The following is a 17,729-nucleotide window of genomic DNA, read 5'->3' on the forward strand; positions in this document are numbered from 1 at the left end:
TATTTCTTAATCTGGGCTAAAATTGGTAGACATGAAGATTCACGAAATGGCACGTATTTTGTTATATTTATGTCTTAATTTAAATTACCTGAAACAGTCCATTTATAACCTAGGCAACAATACTATAGCTAATTCTCTTATCAATTAATTCTTAACCTGGAAACACAGCATTACCATTCTCAGTATCATCCCAAAGTTGTCATTTGGAATGATATATGCGCCTCAATTTGACTGTCATTTTCTATTTTAAATGGCTTTTAACAACTAGTTAGGTATATATATATATATATATATATATATATATATATATATATATATATATATATAGTGTGTGAGTGTGTGTGTGTGACTTAATTATCAATGTGAACAAACATAAAGTTTATATATGGTAAACATTATTGAGTAGCTTTTATTATATTGTAGCTGTTGGTGCTAATGATGGTGATTATACAAATACATAAGCACGTTGTTTTTTATTGGGAATGCCTTAAGGGAATTATTTCTGTGGTAGAATTATTGACTATGTAGATAATGATGCATTTCGGGAAGAAGCCCATATATGAGAATATACGACAAAGTCGCTATGCGAGTGCATGAGGCTCCCTAGGTAGTCAGAAAAGTCTCTATGGAGGAGCCGTCCTTGTGTGTGAAATAGACATGAGGGACGCGTAAATAATGACAATAAAATAATGAAATCAAAAGGGATAAACAGATCTAATGTCAGGGAAATATATTTAAAAATCATCATTCTAAAGATTATAGCATTTGGTTCTTTGAGAGATAAATTAGAATCAGCTATTAGACGAGAATGAACATAGAATATATTACCAGAAAACCAAATCTATCAGCATAATGAACAGATGCATAATGAATGATGTCCTAGAGAATGAACATAGAATATATTACCAGAAAACCAAATCTATCAGCATAATGAACAGATGCATAATAAATGATGTCCTAACACAAGAAACAAAAATGCAAGACAGATATTTGACATCATATAATATTTAGCACATCAAAAAGGTATAAATGTTCAAAGGAAACTCACTCATAAATTTGCCTGATTGGAATAAGAACAAAAGCTTTAATGAATATTTTTTTTAATCAAAAGATATACTTGAAAGACGTTTCGTTTATGATATGGAACATGAGCTAAACACAAAAAGTGACGAAGTAGACTGATATTTGAAATAAAATTTTGTTTGATATATGTCTTGTAAAAAATATGTAACACTGTAGTCCTTAAGGAATGAACTTGGTTTGGATGTTGTACTTTGTCACATTCAAAGGTGAGTAAATTTATCTATAGCCAGTGTCTGAGACTACAGTACTCCCAATGGTTCTCTGGGCGTCTACAAATGCAATATCTTAGCCGTGTTTGTACCAAATGTCCAGCAGTCTGACATTTTCTTTTCAGTGCAAAGAAATTGAACGACTGATCTACTGTTATTTCACGCCAACATATTATACTTTGTTGAATTAACTCTCTAATCAGTTCATTTACTCCATTGTAATACCGTTTAATTATTGCTGCTCAGAAATTCTTTACAGCTATTTCCTACTTGCAATATAAACATTTTGCTTTTCAATGTAGCATTTACTGCATAATTTAAGTTCACTTACTAACAGATGTAAAAAGAACCTTGTGCGAAATGTTGTCTTTAAAACATGATTATGTAAAAGGTATAATGGGGATTTATTCATTAAAATCGTGTACAAACTCTTCTCAGATGACGTGATTGTGGTTAACTTTGTGTCAATTCTTTATTTGATAATGATTAAATGATACACTAAACTTTTGCATGGCAAACATTTTGTCCAAGAAAATTGTATAGTAGCTTTGCTTTCTTTGGATTAATTTCGAGAGGAACTTTATATGTACCTATTATTACATCAATATTGCTGTTACACTTGTGACTCTTGTTATCTTCTATTTTGTTCAGAATCTCTTACACAAGTTTCTAGTCTTTTACATTTCTTTTCTCAGCATTGATGACATTGATTCTCTTTATCACCATTTTGGAGATATAGTGGACATTGTTTCAGTTTTTCAGCATCTTGGAGGTATAGATGGAATCAATTTCATATCTTTGAATGTTATCATTTTCATGTTTTCCGTTATGTCATTCACAGTCTTGTCAGGGCATTATCACGTTTTCACGTGTACCCCCATGTCATTTCCTGGTGTATTTTGGATATATATTTTATTTCTTCTCATCAACATACATTAGCATAGTGCGCACATGTTTCAACTCCTTGTTCCACTGTGCTGTTTTGTTCAGCATGTGTTACATTCTAGAAACTCCTTATCGTTAAAAAGAAGAAACTCAGTATTGTCGTGCTTTTAATACCGCTACTTATGCATCGTGTTTACTCGAGCTCCACTAGTTCTCGCGCACCAAGGTTTCGCCGCTTCACAACTTGCGTGTTATTTATTTCACTTGCATGATATTTTCGATTGGCTTCCAACTGTTAAACGATTCATCATATCCTTTGCACTTAACAAGCATATAAACTGTATCATTCATCCGTTTGGTTTTTAAAATATGTTTAACTTTCACATTTCATCGTGTTAGTAAAATATGCCTGTTATGCCCTCCACCTTTAGGCTTCTAATTTGTAAACAAATGAATCACCTATAACTTACATACCTGATGTTAAGTATTGTCTCTATATTATTGAGATGGTATCGTTTTTGAAAAATTCGTTTGTGTTGTATCTTGAAGTTCTAATTGTTTCGCTATTTTTAAATTAGGTGTTCCAAATATATCTGGTATCAGGAAACTGATCCATGCCTTTGATCTGTAGTTGCCTCTGTTTGTTTCAAACGGAGAAATGTCAGCTGATCTACGATGAGAGCTATTGTATTCGTTGTTAGATTTTGCACATTCTGAATTTTGTCAGTGATCTCGTGAGCCGTTAATTAAATCAGGTATGCTGAATTTGATCAACACAGAATATACCAAACTGTCATGTGTGATAGACATTTGCAAAGTTTCTCAATCATTGGCACCACACTATAGTGTAACTAGAACAACAATAGAATCGAACAAGGCAGTGATAAACACCGCTGATTTATCTGTGCAGAAATCTGATCCTTAGATCTAGCTGTGTACGTACGTTTTATTTACCCAAAGTCAGCTTCCTCGCAGATTGGAAAATGAAATAATCCTCGAGTGCTACAATACGAATTTCATTCTTGGACGATCTTGATTTTCTGTATCGTGGTAACTGTGGCGATTATATGATGGTGATGCATAAGGGAAAAATCATCTCATCACGAAAAATGTGAAGCATGTTGTAATCACATTTGTCACTTCTGGCTTTTCGAAATCATCTGGCTTTCTGATGGAACTAACATGTGGTATTTAGTTTCATTCTATGTACATAAAAGCATGACGTTAAGTCATGTTGCAATTTGTTTCTTGTTATATCAAGTATTTGTTTATAAGTGTGCGTAATTGTGTTAAGCGTCTATGCTCTTGAAATAAGTAACAGAAAAGAGTGAAGACAACAAGCTTTGTAAAATGTAACAAATAATTTATTTTCCTAAAACACTAAGTAAAAAAAATAAGAAAAAGGAACTTACGGTATTGCGAATTAAGTCCAAAAATAATCCAAGAATTATAAAACACAAGTCCTATCAATGAAAAGTTCTAAGTGAATGAAAGTTCAAATCCTGATGGAATCCAAGATGGAAGGTGATGATGTCTGTAATAGTCAGCGTTGTACTGATGTGTCAACAGTCTCTGTTGAATCACAGAAAATATTACTCTAGTTTTTTTTAATTCTGTATAATTTCCAAGGAATGTCTTTGTCCAAGAATATATTAGAGAACTTACGTATTTCTAGGGAAACGAAACACTTTAAATTTCAATAACTTGAAAAAAATGTAAAAACTCAGTCCAAACTGGACACAACATAAAACAACTTGAAGTCTCAAGTGTTAAGGTGCAACTAATAAAATTCTTATCATAACATCAGCTATAAAACTAACTACAACGCAAAACAGATTCCCGGATGAGGGTCAAGAGTTCAGTTTTTTTTAGAAAGAAATGGAAGCTTGTTACGTGATAAAAGTCACGTCTACCAGCCGTGACCTTGACTCAAATTAAAGTTTCTTACTCTGAGAATGAATAGAAAAATAAAATGGTTCTTTACAAAAACTGTAACTGATTGTGAATCAAGGTCAGCAACTACATACAATGTTTCATTTATTAATTGTTTACGTTGAAAATTTCAAAAGTCAGTCAGAATTGAACTCTATTCTGGATAATATCAAATCCGGTAGAAACAATTACATTACACTAGCATGTAATGGAATAAAAAAAAAATTAAATCTAACAGACAAACAATTAAATTACATATAAATAACAGTTTGTTAGTAAGTACCTTTAGCAGCTATACACTGTAAGTTGGATTTCGCTTGTAAGGATGGGTGTTGTATATAATTTTATAACATACTTCTTTCTTGCCGCTGTATATTACTTTGTAAGTGTGTATTTGTTAGTGAGTATAAGAGTTGGTTATCATAGGATATCATACTCCTGTCATAATATCAACTAGTTTTGTATACACGGGTGTTTCTTCGTCAGCCCAAGTATATGTCATTATATAATGACGGACCCCCTTCTTTCCATACATTACTTCGTAAGAGTGAGTGATGGATTGTAAGAGTGTATGTTCATAACAGTTAGCATATCACCTTTACATCCTATAGCCAAATAATGTGCATGTGTATGCGCTTTTTTGCAAGAATGCGTTTTAGTCCTCATACCATACAATGACCCTTGCTTATAGCACAGAAAGATTATAAGCTGAAGGATAAAGTAGTTAAAAGGAGTGTCCAGAAACATAAAAGAACCTTTGTTGCCGTATTGGCAAATGAGGCAGAACAAGTAGCAGCAAAGAGTAACCTGAACATGGTATATAATATTACAAAACAGCTATATGGACAAGCATCCAACCACTCTATGCCAGTTAAAGGTAAACAGGGAAGAGTGATAACAACGGAAAGGAAGCAGGCTGCGAGAAGGATCCAACACTTTGAAAAAGTACTCAACCAGCCAGAGCCTGATAAGCCAGCAGACCCGCCACCATCAGACGCCATTAATGACATCGATATCAGCCCACCCACTTAAGCACTGGTCAAAGCAGATATCAAAGCCATGAAGAGCGGCAAGGGATTTGACATTAATTCCCTACAAGGAGAGTTGCTGAAAGTTGATATAACCACAGCTGCAAATGTGTTGACTAATCGCTTTAGAAAGATATGGGATAATGATGTCATGCCACACGACTGGTGTAATGTAAAGGTCTCTTTGTAAAGCTACCAAAAAGGTGACCTCAGCAGTTGCGGCAACTGGCGAGGGATAAGGCTCCTTCCCATCCCCAAGAAAATCTTCTGCAAAATTCTTCTCCGAAGGATTGGCAGTCTTAGATGACAAACTCAGACAAGAACAAACGGGGTTCCACAAAGGAGGAGGATGCATAGATCAGATATTTGCTCTACGCAACATCATTGAACAGTGTCTAGAGTGTAATGTCCCCCTTTACATAAACTGCATTGACTTCAAGAAGTCATTTGACAATGTTCACCGCGAGAGTCTATGGAAGATTCTTAGAACCTATGAGATATCACTGAAGATAGTCCAACTCACTGGGATGTTTTACGAATACTTCGACTGCAGCATTATCCTTAACAACACTATTACCGAGTCGCTCAAAGTGAGGTCTGGTGTTTGGCAAGGTTGCATCCTCTCTCCCATTCTGTTCCTCATCACAATGGATCGGATAATGCGCCAAACATCTGAACGTGCCAGAGGGATTCAGATGACACTCTTCTCACACCTTGATGATCTGAACTATGCTGATCATTTCATCGAAGTACTCATCTTCAAGAGAAATCTGATAGACTCAGCAAGAACGCTAAACAGACTAGCCTGAATGCCAATACAAAGGAAACTTAAATGATGTGAAATAATACCATAGTTACTCCTCCAATTACCACTGATGAAGAGGCACTTGAGTTTGTAGAGGACCTCACCTACCTGGGTAGCCTAATTAGCAACGACAGTGGCGTCAAAAAGAACATCAAAGCCAAGTTAAGAAAAGCCAGAAGTGCTTTTAGCAGACTCCGCCCTATATGGAAATAAAAATAAAAAAGCCACAAGACAAAGATCAGACTTTACAACAGCAACGTAAAGTCGGTACTGTTGTACAGCGTCCGAGTGGAGTGTTGGAGAGTAGTGAAGACTGACATTAACATAGTAAATTCATTTTACAATAGCTGCCTCCGTAAAATCTGCAACATGTATTGGCTAAACAAGATCTCCACTGTGAACTTTTATGAAAAACATTTCCCGTGAAATTAAGATGCGCATGATCAAAAAGCTCAGACACATAATGAGGATGCCCCAAGAACGGATATTCAAGGTAACCCTCAGATGGACATCAGCTGGTAAGCACAAGTGAGGATGGCCAACGATAATGATTGTAATGACCGAGCTGAAAGTGATTGTACTTTCCTGGGCGTATGTGTCAAGTCTACTGTAGAAATGCCGACAACAAACTCTGCTTATGGTTCTATACAAAATTTGAACAAGCGCGATTAACGTGTTTCGGGGGATGGTCAATAACGAAGTCTACCATAATGAATTCTTTTTTTCTTTTTTTTATAAGTTTAAATGTTCTAAAACGTACAAATATGAAAATCGAAAGTTTAAAAAAGTGTAAATATTACAACAAAATAAAGCTTTCAAATACCGATATTATAATAAAACCCCCAACGAACTTGTCAGTCTGTATCAAGTGTATTATTGGAAAGTCGACAAAGAATTATACCTATCGCTCTATACAAACATTGATTAAAAAGAGTCAATGGGTGTATTGCTGAACAACCGACAACTAAATTGCTTATTGGTCTATACTAACATTTATCAAGCGAGGTTATCTAGTGTATTGAAGAAATCTTACAAGAAACGTTTTCTCTATAAACACTGGTCGCTATGAAAAGAAAAAGTTAGCGTCGTGTCATCAAGTCATAGATACTGAGAAGGTAGGCTGATATAAGAAGCAAAACTAGTTTCAGCCCTTTAGCAGGAGTTGTTTATAATTTAAAAAAAAAAACAAGGGTAATTTGGACAATTTCCAAGGGTAATAAAATGATAAAAATCATAAGGCTATATATCCATTAGCATTAGAGAGAAATATTATCATTGAATTTGATATTACAAACTCGTACATGTTATATATTTATGACATTTATATATGACATTTAATACGATAATCTTTCATATGGTTGTTTGGCTCTACATCAGCTTTGAGAGAGTACCGTACCCAGAGCGGTCAATAATCTGCCTTTAAGAACTTTCATGAACTCTGGTTTCATCTGGTTTTAATATCGAAAATCACTACCTAATTCAAGAGAAGTATCTGATTAATGCACAAAAATCTCACAGCGTGTCCATTTTCCTGCGTTGCATTGAAGTAGCACCGTTTTATGAAAAATCTGCACCTACAAACCGGATTAACAAAATGGTTTGTTTTATGCTCTACACAGTGATTTTTGCACAGAAAGATGAGAAAAGGAAACCTAGTATTTCATGAACGTATAAAGGTAGCGCTGTACATCAAAGGGAGCGCAAATAAAGGCCGATTTAAAGTAGAGTTAATAATGTCTTCTATTTATAGCAAGTAAAAGCATTATTTCATGTACATTGTCGAACAAGTTCAACAGTTCTCTACTGCATTGATACTTACGGATTTAACAAAATATCTTTTCCACAAGGAATATAAAAAACACTTTATGCAAGAGGAAAGATTCAAAGACGATCCATTTTGTTTTTGGAATATAAGTGACTAAGAATACAGTTTTGCAGTTCTAAGCATTTAAGGCACTGTTCTTTATGGTTGAGAAAACGATGGAAAATGGAACAAAGCCACCGACATTGACGGGCAGCTAAATGTTCTTGCACGCCCCATCATCGAAAATAATACGACTGCAGAACCATCCTCTGCATACACAGAGTTATACAGTTAGCTATTCAATTGGTATTTCTTTCTGTGAGCATACGTCGTACTGTTCGTAAATGCATTGCTAATTTCATAAAAATGAGAAAAATATGTAAATCCAAACGGTTTTGTCTTTTTATCCCATTTTCAAGGAAAAATTGTGAATTTATGTCTACAAAATATGCTTAAGTATGTAAAGGAGAAAAAACAAACATCAGGCAGGATTATTATCGAGAGCTGCTGAGGGGTAATGTAACTATTCAAAGTCTGTATGATATCGATAGAGGAATTGAAAAAGTATGGCCTAAACCATAAACCTTATTACGGTGTTGTTGTAACCAGCAACCTCAAACCTTTGGATTGGTCAACGCTATATTTGCATTGAATGAAGAATTTGCAAGGTGCCCACTGTTTTAAGACATCAGGATACTTCTCGTTTAAATTAGCCAGCTAAGCTCACGAACAGTAAAATACTTGCCGTGTTTAAGAGAGACTTTACAATAACATTATCTTCGAAATTGTTCCAAAAGCTTGTCGGTATTGTTTTATGTATGTTATTCGTAAAACAAGGGTCATGAAAGACTGCCCTACTTCTTTATATATCACCATGAATAGTGATGGTGTGTACAGAACGACAAAACATGTCCACAATCAAGGAAATTAACCCATTAAATTCCATTGGGGTTAAGGGAAACTTAAATATGTGTCTTAAGCTCTATCTCTTTATTCTCAAATGTGATAAGTACCTTCGAGGTTTGGTCCATCTGTATATATTTATGGAATTTAAGGAAAATTTTTAATACTGCAGAATGTTGCATCCAATTTGTCGGCTGCATTAGGCAATTTGATGTCAATACATCACTCAAGTCAACCTGACAACGTGATGTTTTTGTACAATAAGACAGATGTCTAACAAAGAATCGTAACACTGCGTTGACATACACAAGATTAGAATGACAATTTGTTGACATATTTGTAATTCAATAAATAAGACGTTCGCTTCTCTGGCAACTATAAAACGATAAATAAAAGTCTGGGATGGGTTACAGTTATTCTGAATAGGTTACCATAAAAACAAGCTAAGATCGAACTTGCTTCTGGGCGAAATTATATAAAAGATCATTAAATTTGGTTTGTTATTAAAAGCATGACAACTAACGAGAACCTGTGAAAATGAGCATTTGTGATTAATATATGACTGATTACCCAAAATCTTCAATTAATGAAGTAACTTTGAAGTCAACAGGTGCCACACAAAAGATTAATATTGACTAATCAGGACAAACGTTTTATTAATGAGAAGCTGAATATGTCAAGTTGTTTGCTCGGCTTTACCTTTCGTTCTTGGACTTACATTTAAATCTTTATCTTTCAATTTATAAAAGACCCCCACGATGTTTACCTAGTGTGCAAGTGTGTGTTTACGTTGCACTGCAAATCTGTAACGGCGATTCAAGTGATGGGTTTGCTGCACGTATTTAATGAATATTAATTGCATTGGACTTCATTAATTTTCTTTTGCCCTGCTTTGATACAAATTAATTAGAAAATGGGTCATGAATAAATGATGTTTTACACACATGGGATTGTGTGGTAAAATTTTGGTATTACTGGTATATGGTGATTGTTTCTACTCGCTTTAAGTGTACTAAATGTCACATAAGTAATTGGTTATTGCATAACAAGTATTATTTTTCTGTATCAGATAATTGCCAGGAAAAGATTCGTTATTGCTATTCAAAAAATATAATACCAGTTGGACTTTTTTCTATGACACTCATCCTCGAATAACCGGGTGGCAGACTAACACAAAGTGGTTCAATAATGAAATCAGAGAGGATCCTAATACGTCTGATAGACTTCATGCTTTGTGTGTACAAGCTCCAAAAAATGTATTTTCCATAGACACAGAGCAAGGCAACACTGTACCTAAAACAGCGGAGAGTAAGTATGAGCAAGTGTGTTGATGCCGTCTGAACAGAATCGCTTGTCGTCGAAATTGCATAAATCTGCTTTGACATCATCTGTTTCATTCTTGTGACAGTTTGATCTGATTACTGTCATCGACACAAGATTTTTATCACCGTATAGAGCTGCGTTGTTATCTTCGAATTATATATCCCATTCAACAACATTTTAAAAACTCTTTATACTCTTATTTTACTTTGCTGTCTGCAAGTTTGATGTAATACATTTTGCTCTGCAATCCGATAAACTTGACAATGATGATACAGTTTGTTTTGTCTTCTATAACGTTGGCCCTTTTATCAGACGAAACATGGGTTGTTGGTCTAGATTTGCTGGTCCAGATAACACCGACGTTCAGAACATCGCCCTAAGACAATGCGGGGATGTATCAAAAGAAACGTTTGTAGAACTTTGTCACAAAGCAACTAGTCGTGGCAGGCACGGCTTCTTCTTGTTTGACAGATTTGCCAGAGGCAGCAAACACATGATCAGATGCGGCATTGATGAGATTTTATGTGGCGACTAAAAGTTGTGTAACATCTTGTTATAAAAATCGATAAACAAGATGTATTAAGAATACGTATTGCTTCACGAGCCAGACTAAAAAAAGGAGAATTTGCCGAAGCACGTCTTGGCCAGCAGCAACAAACAGCTGAAGAAACCTCAAGACTTATTAGGCTAATAACCAAATCTGTGCTTGGCAAACAATGCTAAACTATCACCAGAAGAATTAGAGAAGCTGAAAGAAAAAGGTTTGCTTGGCAAGCTAGAGGAAAAACAACAATAGGCTGCAGAAAGAGTCACGTATTTTTTATGTGAGGACGAAAGAGTATGCATGGAAGAACCCTTATTATTGGTTATTATTAAAACATTTATTAATTTCAGTTTCTTGAGGATACGATTATCTATATAAAAAAAACGGATATTTGTGATGGCTTCCATCTTTAGTTTGGGTTCACACATTAAGCATGTATGTACCAACCGATGTTCAAGTTATCTTCCTCCGTTGTTCCATCAGCAAATATTGGCGGAATTGTTATAAGCGCTACTGACAGACCAACAGGTATAAATGTGTTACACTTCTTACTAAGTGGTACAAAACCAACACAATTTATAGCAGATTTCACAGTTTGTAATAAACCAAATATCCGAAAATTCTAAGCTGTTATAAGGTAAACTTTTAATTGGGATGAATATAAATATAGGTTTTCTCATTACTAATAGCAAAACAAAAGTGACATTTTTCTGATATTTTTTAATAAACCTAATAGATTTTCTAATTTTATTTAGTTCGCTAAAGATTTCGTTACAAGTTATAGTTTTTGATCATATGGTTAAAATATTAATCCGATATAGTGATTAACTAAACTTAGTCCTGGTTGAAAGAGAATGTATGAAGTGTGTGTGTGTGTGTGTGTGTGTGAGAGAGAGAGAGAGAGAGAGAGAGAGAGAGAGAGAGAGAGATTATTTTGAGAAATTCGACGATCTAATCAAACAGATTTACATGAAGTTATACTGTATACAATAAAAATTTATTTCAAGATTTGACCAACCGACCAACGGGGTTGGGGGCGGGGGTGGGGTGTTAGGCAGGAATACATGGTGTTTTGTCCTTTTTTCTTCAGATTTTGATCTTACAAGGCAAACAATTAAAACAAATTTGAAATTAAAACCCCATTCAAACTTTATTCTTAGTATTGCAATAAATATTAAGTAAATTTGAAAGGTTGTAGATGAAACAAAGGGTTGCACAAACGTCTCAATTAACTTCCAATTTATAATAGTGGGCTCTGCTTGTTTGTCGTTGGGACCGATAGCCTGACGACCTTTGTACGTTCATGCAATTCGAAGAAAATAACTATCGATCAAGTAGTGAAGTGATTAGATAACAATTTTCTTGTAGATTAAGAAAGAAGTACGTCTAGGTCATTTCCTTCAACAAGTTAAAGTATGCATAATAATGAATCTCTCTCTCTCTCTCTCTCTCTCACACACACACACACACACACACACACACGCGCGCACGCTCAAACACAAACACACACACACACACGCATACACACGTTCTCTTCCTTAATAAGAAATAATACCTAAATTTCATTCAATATGGCAACTCGATCTATGCATTTTGCCCTACCCTTTTTAGTCATTATGCTGTCCTCGTTGTTATTGTCGTCGTCACATTCTTTGCCGTCTTTTGAAGTGTCTTACAGGTGACCTATTAAATTCTACTGAGTAATTACCCACCGCACGTGCAAAGGAGTGACTTTCGCAAATGTTTTTCTTGGACGTACGAAAGTTTCCTCGGATATCTTTGTGAAAAGCATTTTCGAAATAGCGTAATATTTTCTTAAGCTTACAACTTACGAACAAATTGTGTGCGCGTAAACTTCAGTTGTTTCATGAAATTGTGCCCCAGTCTCTAAGTCTTGAGATTAGTAACTTCCTTCCTCATCTATTCGACATGATATAAATTCTCGCCTGTCACTTGTCGTTCTTATAGGACTGGACGCCATTTTTAGATGACTACTTGAAATAAATCATACTATTAATGTTTATAAAAACACATTTTAAACACGTGGGAAAACTACGGGAAGAACTACCTACCCGAGAGAAGAAAATGGCATGCTTTCTCGCACGCACAGCCACGTTTGCCGAGCTGCGACTCGAACTCGCGCTGACAGAGGCGAGATGGCAGTGATCTCGGTAACATATCAACATACTCGGCCACCTTGGGCCCAAACAGTTTGTAGCACAACTCGAGATTTGAACGGAGAACTGGGAACGAATATACGCATGTAGCAACAACTGAGGATCCTGAACTCAGTACCTGTAAATTGTGTTACCTAATGTGTTTTTATAAACATTTTTAGTATCATTTATTTTAAGTAGTCATCTAAAAAATGGCGTCCAATCCTATAAGAACGACATGTGACAGGGGAGAATGTATCAAATGTCGAAGAGAAGTGCAATATAATGCATTTTCGACAAAGTAAAGACATTTGAAACAATTACCGTGGCAGTTCGATGGTGTACTCGCGACCAGAAGGGTTCGGATTCAAACCCTGCCTATACTTGGCTGGGTCTCCAGACGTGGTGTGTCTCCAGGCAAGGTACACCATTTTACATTTTGATATGCCATTGAAAATTAAAATAATCAATCAATCAATCATTAACCACACGATAATTTAATTTTTTTTTATCTGAATTGTTAATAAGCGAATGCTTGACACATATTACAAATTTCTAAGTCTGACATTATAACATAATTTTCTTTCCCCCCAACAAGTGCAGATAGGAGCAGGGTACTCACTTTTGATTATCAGTTTAGGTCATAAAACGAACAGAAAAATGTAATTTATTTAGGTCATTTTTAACAATCGTTTAATAATTTTGTTGCCGACGGTAAGAGGTTGTTTGTATACTGTTGACGAAAGAATGGTACATAAGAATTTTAGCTCTCTCAAGATATATCTACCGCAACAAAATTTACGGTCCTGGAGGAAGTATATTGTCATGGGACAAGCCAGATTAAAGAACACTTATCCATGAACCTGACTTCGTAGTTTTAAAGATTATCATAGATTTTGATGATATACACTCACCCAGGCCTAGTACTTTGTATAAAGACTGTTACACTTCGTGCTGCGTCTTCTTTTGGATACATTTCTATGCTATCGTCGGTTTCCCTGCAACCATCGTGGGTGCCATTAGTTCATTCAAGAGTAGGTCAGATGAACACTACGTGAATTTTGTTTCAAATGTGCCTGAGTCGGAACAACTGTGTTATCGTGATTCATCGTGAAATAGATCATCCCATATGATTACCAAACTGTACTTTATTTATTAGGTAGTGCCGAAAAAAAGGTATATAGCGAAATTGGTAATTTAGCAAATATTATTTTTGGAGTTATAATGTGAGTTGAAGTGTTATTTACCAATGGAATTGTTCCTTGTTTCCGTTCTTCAGAGCAACCAGTCATGGTTTCGTCCATTTTTTCCCCTTCCCAATATCATCAGTCCAGTAGTTTTCAATACCACAAATTATATCTGAATAAGTCATACATCTATCGTTAGCAAATCACGTAGCAAGCCTGAGTAACGCCAAGAACATTATAAATGGGAATCAGCAACATGCTGAATAAACGCCTTTGGAAAACACATTTTGTAATATAAAACAAAAACCAGACCATTTTTTAGTGCTTAGGCTATTGCTTTGGTGTCCTTCTACGCCAACGCGGTGATCCACAGAGGAGGAACTGGACCAGAAGGAGAAATGACAGGCACAAGAAAATTGACAGACAGACGAGATAGAAACAATAAAACCGATGCTTGCATGGATCGGGCAAGAAGAAAATATTAAGCGCAATATAAACATAATTTTAAATCGGCCGAGTACAAGATGATTTTAAGACGGAAAAATCTTCCCTCTTCACCTTCTGTACCCTCTATTACTTTTCATCTCCACCCAATGTGTAACTATAAAAATGTTTCGTCAAAACTGTCCAAACAACGTAAACCGTTCCGTGTCGTCCCTGATCCCTCGTTATACAATGATGTACGCATTTAGAGTAACTCGATGAACTGAACTGTTTTTGAAAATTGTAGCAACAAAAGACTCCAGGCCACACCAAACCAAAGATGAGGGCATGATTCACATAGGCCCCTATAGCTGTGCAGTCTTTATCGATCATTTAAATGTCTCACGTTAAAACTACCTTCACTTGACAGGAATTTTCTTGACAAGCGTGGTAACACAGATTGTGGAGTGAATTTGCCAGAATGAAACGTTTGTCAATGCTTGCTCGTGTACGTGCTTGCTCGTGTATGTATTCAAGCCAATAAGCTTTGTATCGTCTGGCTTGGGAATTGAAATTATTTTTATTTGGAACTTATATAGGATAATAACTCCATCGAATTTGCTTGAAAGTAGAAATTATTTTTTTAATATCAATGTTCTAAGGCTAGCTAACGACCTAGTTGATGATAAAGAAGGTTAGCTAATGACCCAATTAAAGATAAATATGGCGCTACAACTACCTAAATGTATTAGTAGGTATTGTCGTAATGGACGGATACATACAAATTTTTATTTGAGCATGCGCAGGGACGAACTGAAATAAATAACTGTCCTCCCACTGTGTATAAAGTAGGACGATGAAAATTCCTGAGCTTACCTGTGTTGCTAACTTGTAATGACAGGGTTCGGCGTACAGACTCTCCGGTGCTCGAAACAGGTACTGGTGGTTATCTAAACACTTGTTTGTATTGAGATTTCTCGCCTGGGAAAAATGAATATAAATTACATCTGAATGTTCACTCTGGTGTTCGAGATAGATCTAACTCGATAATGTGTATTGCTTTTTTAACACCAACAACTATTAGCTACATCTATTAAAAATGACAGTCAAAATATATATAATCCATTATGCATCTTACTGTATATCTGGCGTTCTGTCTGCGTGTATGACTGTTTATCTATTTTCCTGTTGTATTCCATGAGTGTTTGTTTATCTTAACACGTCAGGAAAAGAGAGAAGAGAACGCTTGTTGGTAACATTTCCTATACTGCAGTTTCTATTTGCAATTTATTTTTCGTTCACATGAAAATGTCAACATTAAGCGTATATAGACATCATTAAGTGTATATACAGAACCGCAAGTTTAAAGTTTAAATATACTTACTGAGCCCCATGCGAGTACATTTTGATTGTAAACTAGAAGTTCAGGCCAGTGATTGGATAAGAAATATGAAAATGGTTTGCACTGTAGTTTCTTCTTAATCTCGAACCGTTCTGTAAGATCACCGGGATTCAGATCCTGCGAAAACATGCACGTACTAAATTCAGATGTTCATCTCTATAGTAGTATAAAGATTGAGAGTTTTGGCACACCTGATATAACGATTGACTGTTCATTCCGCTCCAGTAATATGACAAAACTCATTCGATCTACATCGCTCTGAAGTTCCACTGCTAGCTATTTCAGAAATGCAATGTTACATTATCCATGCCTTTGTATATGTTGTGTCAAAGTTAGTGCTAAGCATGAATACGCGAGTCTTTATGTATCTGAACTTACCACTAATGAAACGAATTCAGCACAAAGCGTGGAAAGAATTAAGCGAATATACATGAAAATATTTTTTAGCTATAAAATTATTGTTATAGAGATAAAAAAAAATCCATGGTAACACTCTATTTTGATAATTAAACATCCTAAATATATTCATGGACAGGAAGGACTAGATAAAGAACAACAGTTTGCAATGAAGCTACTGTCGATGAAAACGGTGATAAAACAGACAGAAAAATAACAACAGATAAGGCTTTCAATCTACTATCAAGCAAATGGAACCCCCAGAGGGAAAAACCTAAACATCTATCTTTATTTAGTAAGCCGAAAAGTTAGATGTTTGCAGAAACCATTCTATTGCGGAATATCGAAGAAAAAAGACTGATGAAATTGTTGAAATGCTTTCAACAGATTTGAACAAAATTGATGATGACATGAAACAAGAAAATGCGCATTGGAACGGAAGGGCTTGTTCAGGACACAGGATAGTTGAGCAAACCAAAGAAGAGTTAACCTGGAAAAGGTATTATTTGAATCACTGTCTGTATCAATTAGGTATCGGTTTGACAAATTATGAACATGGTCAGAACAAGCAAATTGTACAACATGTTGCATCTTCAATACAGTACACAAGAAAACAAAAGACCATATATAATGCACATCAACCGTTTATCATAGTAACACTATTACTATAGAGTCTCTATAATGCAAACACATAGTATATCATAGCAACAACTATTACTATAGAGTCTCTATAATGCAAACACATAGTATATCATAGCAACAACTATTACTATAGAGTCTCTGTAATGCAAGGAAACTGTATAGCATAGCAACAATTGCCACTATGAATCTATCTAATGCGAATAAACTCTGTATCATAGCCACAACTGTCACTACAGAGTCTAGTGATATATATTGCAAAGAACTGTACATCATAGCAACAACTATTACATACACGAGATGCTGCAATTAATCTAGACAGTTATCCTCTTGTTTCTATTTTGCCTTCAACGTTGTTTTGCTTTTAAAACATTAATTGTAATATGTTCAACGTTATAGTGTTTTCAAGAAAGTCTTTATTATATTGTAGTTCATGCTGAATTTTATGAATCTACTTATTTTACAGTTTTGATAGTGAAAGATTGGGCTACGATTCCAACCATTACAAATGGAATTTTGTAATAAAAAATAGTGTTAAGCTAGAATTTAATCTTCGTATAGTCTATTGGTTAAGGCCATTGCTGATACTCAGGTATAAATGTGTTAAACTGGAATTAAATCTTTGTACAAGTCCATTGGTTAAGGCTATTGCTGATACTTAGGTACAAATGTGTTAATATTGAATTAGATCTTTGTACAGTCTGTTTCTTTGGCCATTGCTAATAGTTAGGTACAAATGTGTTAAACTAGAATTAAAGCTTTGTACAGTCTATTGGTTAAGGCCATTGATGATACTTAGAATGTTCACCTATTTCACCCGAAATATACTCTTTAATATTTTAGTAAAATATTGCACGTGTAGTTTTCAATGCACATTTTTAAAGATGATTTAATAATTGTATGTGCTGATTATTTTTTAAGAACTAATGTGTTGAAGAACTAATATTGTTCTTTCAGTTACTATGTCTGAGAGAGTCTGTCATAGTGTCAGCACCACTTGTGCGAAGCAG

General features: G+C 35.1%; 1 protein-coding gene across 1 annotated transcript in view; it reads right to left on the reverse strand.

Moving 5' to 3' along the window:
• Window positions 1-17,729, reverse strand: part of LOC149801577 (polypeptide N-acetylgalactosaminyltransferase 13-like) — a 95,736-nt gene that overhangs the window by 20,689 nt on the left and 57,318 nt on the right. The window contains exons 7-8 of the mRNA XM_089955807.1: window positions 15,667-15,801; window positions 15,159-15,263 (exon numbers count right to left, since the gene is read on the reverse strand). Of these exons, the coding sequence (XP_089811933.1) occupies window positions 15,159-15,263; window positions 15,667-15,801 (240 nt within the window). The remainder of the gene's footprint in view (window positions 1-15,158; window positions 15,264-15,666; window positions 15,802-17,729) is intronic.

The sequence above is a fragment of the Sinohyriopsis cumingii genome, chromosome 4 (genome assembly GCF_028554795.1).
Source record: "Sinohyriopsis cumingii isolate HCF-2022 chromosome 4, ASM2855479v2, whole genome shotgun sequence".
NCBI classification, from domain to species: Eukaryota; Metazoa; Mollusca; class Bivalvia; order Unionida; family Unionidae; genus Sinohyriopsis; species Sinohyriopsis cumingii.